Source organism: Desmodus rotundus, chromosome 3 (assembly GCF_022682495.2).
Source record: "Desmodus rotundus isolate HL8 chromosome 3, HLdesRot8A.1, whole genome shotgun sequence".
Classification (NCBI taxonomy): domain Eukaryota; kingdom Metazoa; phylum Chordata; class Mammalia; order Chiroptera; family Phyllostomidae; genus Desmodus; species Desmodus rotundus.
In genome coordinates this window covers 63,250,290-63,263,854 of record NC_071389.1, presented here as the reverse complement: position 1 = coordinate 63,263,854, position 13,565 = coordinate 63,250,290, and the positions used below count along the sequence as shown (strand labels likewise).

Sequence of the window (13,565 nt, the reverse complement as noted above, 5' to 3'; positions counted from 1 at the left end):
GTACTCTATTATTTTAATAATGAAAACCTCAAGTATTAGAAACCAAGCTCTGCATGGAAAAAATAAATCATTTAGGTGAAAGGGTAACAAACATTCAACTGAAGGATAATGCGGCCCTGAGGGGGAATATGCATATGAATGAAGTTTATGAAATTGGTTCAATGCCTCCACAAAGGAAAAATAATTAGTTTATTTTAAAGATGCCTATAAAATGTTTTCAGTATTGCAGTATGAATTATTTATAGAAAATGCACATCTAACTTTAGAACTACCATTTTACTGAACATCTTGAATAGCATGAGAACAACTAGAAATAATATATTGTTTTGTATATGCAATATTTGGGAGATTCTTTTTCATTTACATGCTTTTCAAAAAAGTTAACACTTACTATTAATCTGAATCAACATTTCATTCAATATTTGCTTTTCAATTTTAAGAAATTAAATTGACAGGAGGATATCAATTTAATTTTTAAATTTTATCCAAAATGCTCCTTAAAGTTGACAAATGTATAATTTTAAAGTCATGACTGCTCATGAAAAGACTGAGTAAACATATCTAATCTTAAATAATTTTTAAATATATTTTTAACGTTTTTAAAGTTGGTGCAGAATCTTATTAGGGAAAGGATTTGGATTTGGAGTTTTACTATAATGGTACCCTACGGTATTCAAGTGGGATTCACAAGTTGCCTGTGTTTAGAATATTCCTTTTGACCAGTTTTCTGATTAGTACTTAAGGCAGCACAGACTCTAGGGGGAGCCACATAGGGCATGGATGCTCTAAGTAGGCCTCTAGTTTTATGAACTTTTCTTGAGAGAATTATGATAGAAATACCCCAATTCTATTCCTCTCATAAAATATCAAAAATGAGTGTTATTTATCTCCAGTTTCAGAAAAATAAAGGAAAACCATTATATTTTTAAAAGTCTCTTTTGAATACATCACAATTTTAAAGCCAAAACAAGACAGCTCAAGGGCGCCTGTATCACTGCGACTTGGCTGAGCAGCAGAAGCACTGGGCACCAATAACTGAGAAATGGCTTCTTTGCTTTCTCAGTTCTCTGTGAGTGACAGAGTAAGTCCCAATCTGACTGGCCTCCAGGTTAAAGTTTGGGGCTCGCGTACAAGTTTCATTTGGTTGTACAAGAAACATAAATACAATAATGATGAATACCTTTAAAGAGTATTACCTAAACTTAATCTACCTAAAATTTCTGAAATTAGTATGACAATTACCAATTTACGAACACTAGAGGGCAGTAAAACACTAGAAGGTATATTTAAATTACATATCTAAGTGTGGCAAAGGCAAGCCAGTAATTTTTGTAAAAAATCAGAATCATAACAATTTATTCAATTTATTCATTTTTAGGTTGCTAGGAATGCTTTAGGTTACAAAGTATTCTTTGGCATGTCATTTTAGGTACAACTTACTTTGCAAAGTCCAAATAAGAAACGTGTCCGTGATAAAATCCTGGCTTCATCTCTTTCCAGGAAGTAATATTCTTCACAAAGCGCACCTATAACAGGAGAACACAATCACTACTCAAGTGCAATTTTAATAAAATGAAATTTAATGATAGCAAAATACTTTCCATGTTGGCATTTAAAACCAATCACACCAGTTTCACAATTACAGAACTTAAAACACAGGTTTCTAACTAAGGAAAATACAGTGTAATCTGTAACTACTAATTCATCATAGAGTTATCATCACACTCAGAAAAAGGGAGGACCCTAAGTCCAAGTCGCACGACGCGATCATCTTCAATGATGTGCAGTGCACACCCTCACGTGGGGTGAGGGGAGGGTGGGTACCAGCGCACCATGAGGCAGGCAGCACTAGAGGATAGGAACACTCCATGCAAATCTCTTTCCTTCTCGGAGACCTGATTCCTAAAAATCCACTTTCATGACAAGTACACAAATAAAATCGCTAAGCCAAAATGATTAAAGAAAACATGATGATTATCAGAAGATTTTAAAGTGTTAAGAACAGATACTATGTTTGTTGATAAAAAATAAAATTACAGATGTGATATAGGTAAAATAAAATTTTAAAAATCTAAATATTGCTCTTTTAATTCCCTAGAATTAAAAGCAAACAAAAGATCAGTTAATATAAAAAATTCTTCAAGAGTAAATATATTTAAAATTTTTTAAGAACTGTTTAATATAGAACTTGATAAACCCAAATATCACCAGCTGCAAAGCAGTGATACACAATTTCTCAGGAAAATGATATATGTGAGGTCTGTCCAGGAGGTATCCAGCCATGTAATGTGAAAAATAAGAGACATTTATTGAAGAAGATACAAGAAACATTGTACATAGACCCATGATGCTTCAGTCCCCTTCAAAGTAGGCACCTTGGAACCACACACAGTTCTCCCAGTTGCCATCAGCTGCCCTGTTGTATTTTCCTGAATCTCACTGATGGTCTGAAATCTCTTCCCTTTCAAAGGTGATTTTAGTTTTGTGGAAAGTCATAAGTCAAAGGGCACCAGATCTGGGCTGTAGGGGGTCTGAGTCACCTGGCTGATTTAATGTTTCACCAAAAAATTCTACACCAGACATGACACGTGAGTGGGCACCATGTCTGGTGAAGCTGCCAATCACCAGTTGCCCATTGCTGCGGCCTTGTGAATCATCTGAATAGTTTCCATGGAGGAATGTTCAAGCTTAATGCAAATTTGATACAGATTTGTTGCTCTACTTGCTCAGCCATTTTTGAATGTGACAGCCACGCAGTACACTCAACAATGTCTACCGCCCCCACTGACTAGCAGTGAAGTCGTCATTGTTCACACATGTGCATTCCCATCCACTCTCCTTGGCTGCCAGGTTACATTGATGTCACACAAACTGCTCGTTCTATTAACAATGGCCACAGTTTTCCCAGACAGACCTCACTCATATTTTTGATAAGCAAATCTCTACATGATGAACACCAAGTGGTTAAGAATCTCTTCTGGAGACCAGATACAGTGTGGGGGTAAAGGAGGAGATAGGGATGAGGCAAATTGAAAGCATCTGTAAACTAGGACTTCAGCCTGTAAAGCAGAGGATTGTCGACAGGATACTTTTGACAGTTTATCAGTCTTTCATTTACATGTTAGAATAAAGTCAGTTATAAGAAGATATCCTGCATTTCCTAGCAGATTCCTCAATAAGTTAACAGCGATGAATGGTGATGGCTGCCTCCTGGTTAAAGGCTGTTGGAGGGCAGAAGGGAAACACCGCAAAAGTGGCAATGTCAGAGAATGGGAACTAGAGAAAAATGAAGTTTCTGGACGTAAAAGTTATTTTTAAGGGAAGCGTTAATAATTCATATTCTAGAGAAATAATGGAGTTTTTAGAAGGGAAATTAAATGAACCCTATCTGTTTATCTTCCTTACACGCACACTCATATAACCTCAAGATAAAATCTGAAAATTAAATGTAGCTAAAATTATGCTGCATTAGAAAATATTTTAGCAGATATTTTAGCAGATATTTTCAATTTCTCCCCACCAAAACAAAGAGCCAAATAAATGTGTGATTTTAGGTTCTCATATTCTTTCCTATTTGTTCTTCAAGTAAGGCACCAAACAGAATGAAAATAACAAATGGCAAATGAATAAAAAATAGAAAATAAGAAGTCAGATAACCTAAAAACTGAATGCTTAAAAAATGTTCTATGTTGAGTATCAAAAGTCCGTATAACTGTCAGTTAATGATAAATTATTTCACATAAGCCTTTGGTTCTATAAAAATAAGTTCCATCATTCCAGCCAAAAATGAGGGGGAAATAGAAGGCAAAGAGAATAGGAATGGGAGCTGGTGGTTCAAGGGTGCTTAACACATGTTTAGCAACTCAGCTTTATTTTCCAAAAGCTGACATTTCATATGGTTATGATGGTGTAAGAGGAAAATGAAAGGAGATGTTAGTTTGAAGTCTGAGAAAATAGTGTTACATAAACCAAATGTTAGAGAAGATCATAATAGTACAAACTTAAGAGTACACTGTTCTAAAAAACTCAGGCAGAAATAAGAGTTAGATATAGGCTTCATGTATCCTTTCCTCCACCCTTCCTAAGAAAGGTCAAGATTAAACTAAACCCTTCTAAGAACACACTTCCTTCAACACATGCCCTTCAATGGGAGATAAAGAGCCCAGGAAAGCTGGATGATGCCCGACTGCTTCGGGGCTTCTCCAACTTCAGTGTGCAAACGACTCTGCTGAAATGCAGATTCTGATCCAGCAGGTCTGGAGTGGAGCCCGAGATGCTGCACTTCTGTAAGAGCCTAAACTTGATGCCCCGATTCATGGGCAACACTGAGAGGCAAGGCTTCATTCTGCCTGTGCAGGCCCAGCAGCTAACTCTTGATTTTATTAATGTGAGCCTTGCTTTTGTAGCGCTTGCAAAGGTGGCCTGACGTCTACAGAAGCTCTTTAGCAAAGATATGCACTGCTTTTACGATATGGAAAAAAGTATACTGAAATAGAGAAAAATTTTAAAGATTATCTTAAAAGCTACCGCAATGTATAGAGCAGAAGGGGGGACAGGAGCAGAGTGAGTCCTGACTACTCAGTCTCCTCCTACCCTCACACCGCGATACCCGAAGTACATCAGAACCAAAGTATTCCAAGAGACACAGTGTGAAAAGTAATGAAATAAGGATTGTGTCCCTCGCTGGATTCAGGGAACTTTAGTAAAGGTAGAGAGTGAAACAGGCATGAATCTTCCACTGCTACCATCTTAAACTCTCGTTTATAGAATTGGTATTTCAGTGGTGTGAGAGATCGAGGATATCCTGTACTGTTTATTTCACACATAAAGAAACTGAAGCCCAAGAACCACGTACCTTAGGTTTTGGTCCAGTCATCCCTCCACACCTCCAGCTAATTACCTTGACTTACTACTGTCCAATTTACACCAGGGGTAAAACAAAAAAAAAAATTAGAAGGATTTGAAAGGAACGGAGAACAGCCATCATTCATGCCATAATTCTGATTTAAAAACTTGGACATTGAGAATTTCAGGCTTTATCCACTACGGAAACCCCACAAACTCAATCAGTAAAACTCCTCAACCTCCAAGATCTCTAAGTTCTGTTGATGGCTCTCTCAATTGCTTCTTTTCCTCCTTGTATTCATTATAATCTCAACTTCCAAACCACCCTGTTCACTACTCCCACTTGGACAAGCGTTTTCCAACGACGATGACTGACTTGTTCTTGTCCTTTTTATTGTCGTGGGTAAATGCTGAGGTTGCTGAAGATTGCCAGTCAAAACTAAGAGACACAGCCTAAATATCTATGCAGGACTTTTGAATTTTATTTCCTAAATTCATCCTTAAGTAAATTCAAGTGCGTTAATGTTGCTTTTAAATTCTCTACACTCATTGCTAAAATCTCCAAAATACTCAGAATCTTTCTCTAGTCAATCTCCAGCTAACAGAATACCGAAGGCTACCTACTTGATGCACATGTATTGTTTTTCTACCTCATCAACATTTAACTAAGGCATTACATTAAAGTCTCATTAATAAAACTGTGGCTGACTTACAACCTGCAATAAATCGAAAGATGCTGAGCTGAGATTTACCCTCCTTTTCTAGGAAAGAAAAAAGCGCTAAGCACAAAAGTGATGTCAGTAAGGTTATAGCGGCCCTGCACGTTGGTCTGGAGAATGTAGTCTGAACATTCTGAAGTGGCATTTACGTACTATGGAAAGTCTATACGATCCTAATCTCTTCTTTAAAAAAAACAAACAGTATTTTTAAGTTTTCTAAGGTTTGATTTAACCCCTTCTCCTTTCAGCCACGTTTAATATTTATCCTCTTAGTCTCTACAACTGTCTGTCTCTGCCCTCTCCATCACCTTCCTTTTCCCCTTTAATCAGTCTAGCTGCAGCCCCCGGTCCACCGCCTTTCTCTGCCTTCTCACCTCCGGTTTTTCCTCTTTTTTTTCCTTTTGTCTTTCCCTCTACAGTGAGGCATTTTGCCCATGACCTTCAGATAAAGCTCTGGAGCATCAAGAAGAGGAAATGGAGAGTAGGTGAGCAAGCCTCTGCTTGGTTTATTTTATGGATTCTGACCGACTATACTGGTACTAATGAAGATAAAGTGATCGGCAAAAGGAGCAAAACTAATAGCTTCAAATGAAGTTCAGGAGACTGAAGACACTGCAAACTCTGGCTTGGGAGAAAAAAAGAGTCACCACGGTGACTTTATTCAAAGAGAATGTCTACACTCTGTTTAAACAGGCTATCGAGAAGGATGTCTCAGCAGGAGTGGTTAGACACCGGAGACGAAAAGAGATGTTTTTATGTCTAGCCTGGAGCAGAACCTAAAGTGTAATTTTTGTCCGATTTTATAACTGAAGCAGAGTCAGGCTAGCAAGCCATCAGAAAAGACTTTCAGGGAAAACATAAGCAATGTGGGGAGCGGTGGTGTGAATTATTTGTAGTTGAGTCAGACCTGAACCAGTGCTACAGGAAAAAGCTAAGAAAGCACCATCTCACTAACAGTGTGTGTAGACCTACTCTTAATAAGATTAATCTCAACATTAAAACTATCTGCGGTCACAAAAGAACTTGTTTGCACTATCTAAAAGTAAGAATGCCACTCGGAACATCCTGGACAAATTCCAACTCTATAATTACTACCGATGAAATGAATACTACTATTAACTTAGGAAATTACTATATACTGAACTCCTACTCATGCATATACTTAAAATAAAAATTCAGTGTACAGCGTGGGTGGTTTTATGAGACTAAACTAGAGAAGGAGTTTTCTACACAAAGAAGAAAACTGAATAATTATTGGATAAAAATATAAGAAAGGTCACCAGCAATAGAACACAGTATTTTCACTAAAATTCAGAACTGAATTATTCAACCTTTTTTTGTGTGGGAAGGTGGTGGTGATGGTGGTGGTGGCGGGTGTTCCAAATCTCCTGAAGTAAGGGTGGGTTATATTATTACCACCAATCAGAGGGGCTCACTCTGACGGTGATTATCATCAAGGTGTTATGCTCAGCCAAGAACTACTTTTAGAATCAAAGTTGGTTCATTCATTCATTCATTCAACATAAGTTATTTATGCAGTGTCTACTATGTTCCGGGCACTGTTCTTTCAAGCACAGGGGATATAGTGCTGAACAAAACAGCCAAGTTCCTGTCTTTGAAGACCTTGTAACAGAGGTTAAGACAGACAACAAACAAATAAATCACTAAGTAACAGAGAAGATACAGAAAGAATGATGGTACACAGCAACTTGGAAGAGGTACTTTTAGACACACACACACACATACACTTTGTCATAAATATAATGACAAAGTAAGGTTTTTTTAAGAGGATGTCATTTAAGCTGAAACCTTACATGGGTAACATGAAGCCAATCATGAGAATCGAGAAGTGCATTCTGAGAAAAAATGGTGAGTGCAAAAGGCCTTTAAGTGGAAAAGGCTTGATGAAGTCAATGAACCAAAAAGCCAGTGTGGCTGGTAAATAAGAGGTTAGAGCACATGACAAAGGCTTTTACTAAGAATGGTTTGTCATCTAGGTAAGGAATTTGGATTTCGTTGGGGAGGTAGAAATATGAATTTAAATATAAGTGACTCACCATTCCGAGAAGATAATAATATGCATGTCCCCATAATCCCACCGAGAATCACTCTTCAAACCATGGGTCAAGGCCTACAAGCATCAGTTTTGACATCAAGTGGAAGCTGTTTGCAGGACTCATCAAAAAGATGTGACTGCTGGTTTGACCCACCCATGAGCTTGCCAGGGACAACGGAAGCTCCCACTCCCTCCCCGGTGCTTCCACTGTGTGCTCCATTGCCTTCCCCATGTTAGAAGCTGTCCGAGAACAACAGCCCTGAGACGGAAATGTCGTGATGAGACTATCTGGGCCGCACAGGACAAAACCCAGATAAGGGCTCCTGTCTCTCCCTGCCCTCCAGTATGGAGGCCAGTTTCAGATGACCTTCTAAGGAGGTTTCAACCCAACTGAAGCTTTACAGAAATTCTGAATATCAGGCTGCATGTTAGTCCCGAATCACCACGTGCATTTTAACTAGTGATTAGTATACACATGGAAAGCTGAGAAGCATTCATCTGAAGTGCTGTGCTGAGAAAGCAGCACGTACAACTAATATCGAACCGTGGGATCTAATGCAAAGGACCAGAATTCGGCTTGACAGTGAATTCAAAGAACAAAAAATTACTATGCTGTTCTATAAAGAATGCAAATTCCACATATTTTCAATGTCTTCACAGAAAGGGGTTACATACCATATATATGTTAGGTAACAGATCTAACACATATAAGGGCAGAAAAGAATTAAGAAATATCATAAAAGATGGTACCACTTACTATTTGGCATAGTTACTTTAATGACAAGATGTTCTCTAATTCAGAGGTAATTTCACGATAGCAGAGTAACCTTCATTTTCCAGTCAGAACAGCTGATCGTGTACCTGTCTCCTGCCAATTCCTGTCTGTTAACTGAGTAAAGCCCATTTCAAAAACATACCTGTGACTGAGCTTACCTTATTCTTATCACTTGGTATTCTCATGCCTTATGAGCTCAAATGTTTATCTGTTAATCTCCTTGTTCTTTTTCTCTTATTTTACCCCAAGTTCTTAATTTTGAAAAAGTCTTATCTACAGAAAAGTTGATCAACTGTACAGCCAACACCTGTACAGTTTTCACCAAGACTCAGTAACTGTTAATATTTTTGCCACCTTTCTGTATCTCTCTCTCTCTCTATATATATATGTAAATATCTAGAGATGTGTAGACACACAACTTTTCCAGAAACATTTGAAAGCTAGCAGCAGACACCTTTGATCAGGGACCCCAGCACAGATCACACGTTACGTCTGGTTTTCCTGTCTCCTTGGTCTCACCTAGTGTGGAGAAGACTATCTCACCCCGGACCCTGACCTTTTCTGGCTGTCATGACGTTGACACTGTAGAAGAGTTCAGACCAGTCGTTCTAGAGGATGTTCTATGACACAGACTTGTCTGTCTCCTCAAGAGGTCCAGGTTAAACATTTGAGTGAGAAGTATGTTGGTTAAACATTTTGGTGAGACTGCCATATACTGACGTTTCCTATGACGGTCCTCGTAGTTCCTGCGACTATGTTTTATGTTCCCAAGTAAATTATAAACAAGCTCCCCGAAAGATGGGGCCTCGCTTTTCTCTCTTTGGTATTTCCCCAAAGCCTTCGTACAGTCTCTGCATATATTACATACTCAACAAATGAGAATGTAAAAGCAGAGTTGACAACTGTTTCTAAAATAGCAGAATATGTGTAACTATTGAGTAGTTTTACACTAGACTAAAAATTGGGCTTTGCCTCTAAAATTTCTGAGGGAAATAATTACACACGTGAACAGTTCAGCACTATGTACAGTATGTACAAAATGTGTCGGGAAAGGGCCAGGGCTGAGCGCAGGGATTAAGCAGACTGAGCTGCTGAGGCTGGAAGGTACAAGAATAAAGAGAGAGGTCACCTACTATATCCCAAAATATTTTTATGAGTAAACTGGGTTTGAAATGAAAAGGTTGAGACAATGGCAGATTTAACGATAATCTAATCTTTTAAGTCTCACTTCAGTCAGCTGTTTATTAGAAACTACTTCTCAGAGAAACAAGAAGAGCAAAATAGGTCATTTAATTACTATCCGAATGATAAAGCAGTTGAGAACAGTACATAAGAACAAAAACAAGGAATAAAAATTAAAGTATGTGATGCAAAATAAGAAATATTTAAAAGATATTTTCAAGGCATCTGGTATAATTTAGAAGTTTACATTTAAATGAAGTTTACCAGATTAAATGTGAAATTAAAATGCTATCTACTATGCCATACAAAGGAGAGGGAGGCAGATAGCTTCCCTCTGTGACTTATTTGAACAAATGCTTCTATACAGAACAAGACCAGGAAGTAACTTAGATATGGTATGTTAGAGAATATCTGGTATACAAGCCATTCCTAATTAAGAGCAGGTTCTTGATAACCAGCTGACATTTTGAAATATGTCAGCTAATGATTAAAACTATTCCTCTCCTCTCCCTACACAAATGTATTTTAAGTGTTGTTATTTAATCCAATTGCTTTTAAGATAGTGTTTATGCTTCTCTTTGGCTGGTTTTTTTCCCCCCCCTGCATGTAACTAACAAGCTATTGAAAGAAAAACAGAAGTTTTATCTCATCTAAATGCAACTGGGAATGCGACTGGGAAAAGGTACCACTACATGATGCCTATAAACGTGTCATATGTGGTAAGCTTCTGTAGATTTATATTTCCTGAAAAAAATCATCAATATCATTGTCAGACATCTTATAGCTACCACAGAACTCTGTAATGCTGGACACAAAACAACTCTAAAACCTGAACAAGCAAACTAACTATACCTTTCTAAAAAGAAGTTACTAAAGAAATCTAACATTATATGAGCATTAAGAAATGTCCCTTTTAAACCAAGATATATTCTGAAAAGCAATCATGCAAATAGGTTTAAAATGTACCACATGCCACACAAAAACTGATTATTAGGACACTTGCCTTTAGATATACAATATTACATAATGAATAATTTTTATGACCCACTTAGCTAAATTAGCTCATACTTCTCCTCATTTACTGACAAGTTATTTGGTTTGGCTGACAGATGTAGATTTTTGGCTCTCTGAAAGAGTAATTGAGGGTACTGCAGAGAGCTAAGAATTATATGGGCAGATGATATTCCATATACTTGGCCTTTACAAATGGCTCTCTGGCAAGAAGTGAACTTCAACCCTGTGTATCAATGTTATCCTCTTGCTTTAGAGTAAGGATTAGATATGCTAAATAATGGGATAACAGTCAATTCTGTACTAATAATACAAGTTCAGGTGTTTTCAAATAAATACATTCTCACTATATACCACAAATATCTTTCTAATAAGGCTACCCCAATAAGGTATTTAATCCTAGGTATCATTTTGAACAAAATCAACTAATGAGCAAAAGAGAACCAGAGGCATAGAATCATGCAGGCTGACAGCTGTAAGGGGGGGAGGAGGGGGGAACTAACTGAAGGAAGGTGAAGGGACCAGTAAAAGAACATGCACGAAGGACCCATGGACGTGGGCCATGGTGACGGAACTGATTCTGTAAGTGGAGGTGGGGGAGGCTGGGCGGAGGAAGGCGAAGGGGGGGAAAGGGGGACAACTGTAGTAGCATAAACAATAAAATATTTTTTAAAAAATCCTAGGTAGTATTTCAAATATTATCTTCTCTTCTCATGGGGCATAATACCCATTCTCTTCAACACTTGCAGAAAGAACTTCCTACATTGAAAAGTATAGATGGCACTCCTGGTGTGGAGAAAGTGGGTGCACGCACTGATAAAGAGATGAATGAATTTCATCTCAGGAGATAATGTCCTCCACTTAAGACACTTCCATAAAATTATCTATCCATTTATCTAGTTCCTTGACAACTTAAAAGGCAAGATTATATTAAAATATAAGCCACAATCCCTGTTTTCCAGAAGTTTATATCTAATATTTACATAAATTACTAGTAAAGATAAGAAATTCACAAAACTGAGCCATATAGAATACAGATAATCATCAAATAAAGAATTCTGTATCTTAAGCTGAGACAATATAATGTTTTTTATTGCAGTCTCTCGCTAATACTACTATGTATTTTTAAAAGAATACCATATTGAAGAGCATCAATTTTCTCTTCAAACATTCAAACTATTAATTCATTTATTTCACAAACATTTGAATACATACTATATGCAAAGAAATGTACTAAATACTATGAAGAATTTAAAGTGATAAAAAGATTTGGTTGATGCCTTCCCCCAATAGACTTACAATTCATTGGGATCAGCGTACGTATCCCTTAAAGCGCTTTATCCCCTTGACATGTAAAATTTGAGTGAGGGAGCGTCAGAAAACATGCATTCCTTGAGTGCTGTTTACCTGATCCTGCAGTGACATCACTGGATTATTTTTGGTAGTGTTGATGTGAAGAACATGGTACTTATTCTTCGCGCACAGGTCATAGGCAATATTGGTAAAAGAGGTGCTTGCAGTTTTGGGGACTCTGTTATAAATGATCACCATGTCCTCTTCCTCGTCTAAAGGGACGTCTTGCCGAGGGCCATCCATTGTATGACGTTGCTCAATCTCTCTGACTTCATGTCTTGCAATAGCCCTTTCTGCAAAGAAAAACAGATATAAACTCAGTTTTTAAAGAGACAATAAGGAAGTTGTAAAACACTGAAAAGAATTTCCTATACTTGGAATATAAGGTTCCTTTTCAAGAACCGGGTGACAACAGCTGAAGAAATGTTTTGAAGACTGGACTACCTTTGAAGGACAACACATATGCATATAAAACAGAACAAAAGAATACCACAGACCAGAGAGTTCTTCAGTGTACTTCAAAAGTCACTTTACAGTCTAATAGAATTTATAAAGCCTGAACTAATCCTCAAACAGATTATATGGAATACTGAATTTCAGAGTGAAAAATGCACTTAGAAAATAGACCACTTAAAATTTAAGCAAAGATTTTGAAATTACTTAGGACTTAGTTATTCCCTGGTTTATCAAAATGTAGCAGGGCAGTAATTATAAACGCTGGTGTAATTTTAGGTAACGGAAGTAGAAACAACCCCATCACAAAACCTTCATCTTTTTGGTGCTGCATTATAGATAAGTCCTGGCTATGTTTATTCCTTAAATAAATTCCATAGTTCCTCTAATTCAAATCCCTGTCTACCACGTAGTTTGAAAAGCAGTTACATTTTGCTTTCTACTATTCCCTATTTAACACATATTTTAGCTTCAAATAATTTTTAGAATTATACAGCAAGAAGAGCAAAGGAAGAAATGAAGAGAAAACATCTATAACAAGATTGCAAATTTCTTTGCACAGAAACAGCTGCTCCCACATAGCATGCACCTCCTATCCCCAGGTCTTCGTGTAAGCTGCTGCACCTGCCTGCCTGCCGTGAACACTCTTCCACTCTCTCTCTACCCCAATCCTACCAGGTGACCTCTTTGACTTTCACATTCAATTTCTTCATCACTAGTTAGGGAGAGCAGATAATGCTTCCCTTGCAGGTGTCACCCCAATAAATTCAATAAAAAGGAAGTTACAAATATGCATAAACATATGCACAGTGTACCTCATACCACATCTCGTGTACTTATCATAAGTGCAACTTTGTGTTGTATGCACTGTCAGTAGTCTCTCCCCACCATAATGCCTATGATTGAATAAAGTGACACGAAAAAGCAATGTGCTACAATTACAGTAACAAGTTCAGGCTTCATATATTGTTTGACCACAAATCTTAAATTTTGGTTCAGGAAATAAGGTCACCACACTACAGAGAATACACTCTGAGCTGAGGGGTCACATTCAGAAGATCTGAATTAAAGTTCCAGACTTGCTGCTTATTAGCAGTGGGCTTTTCAAAACAGGAGGAGGACCTATATTCTATATGTATATGCATACACATGTATCCTTTTCTTCCTTGGG

The 13,565-nt window shown here is 37.5% G+C and overlaps 1 protein-coding gene across 2 annotated transcripts in view; it reads right to left on the bottom strand.

The window, feature by feature from the left end:
* Window positions 1-13,565, bottom strand: part of HS2ST1 (heparan sulfate 2-O-sulfotransferase 1) — a 153,967-nt gene that overhangs the window by 19,136 nt on the left and 121,266 nt on the right. For both annotated transcript variants that reach the window (XM_024565517.3, XM_024565518.4), the window contains exons 2-3: window positions 11,996-12,234; window positions 1,441-1,526 (exon numbers count right to left, since the gene is read on the bottom strand). In XM_024565517.3, the coding sequence (XP_024421285.1) occupies window positions 1,441-1,526; window positions 11,996-12,234 (325 nt within the window). The remainder of the gene's footprint in view (window positions 1-1,440; window positions 1,527-11,995; window positions 12,235-13,565) is intronic.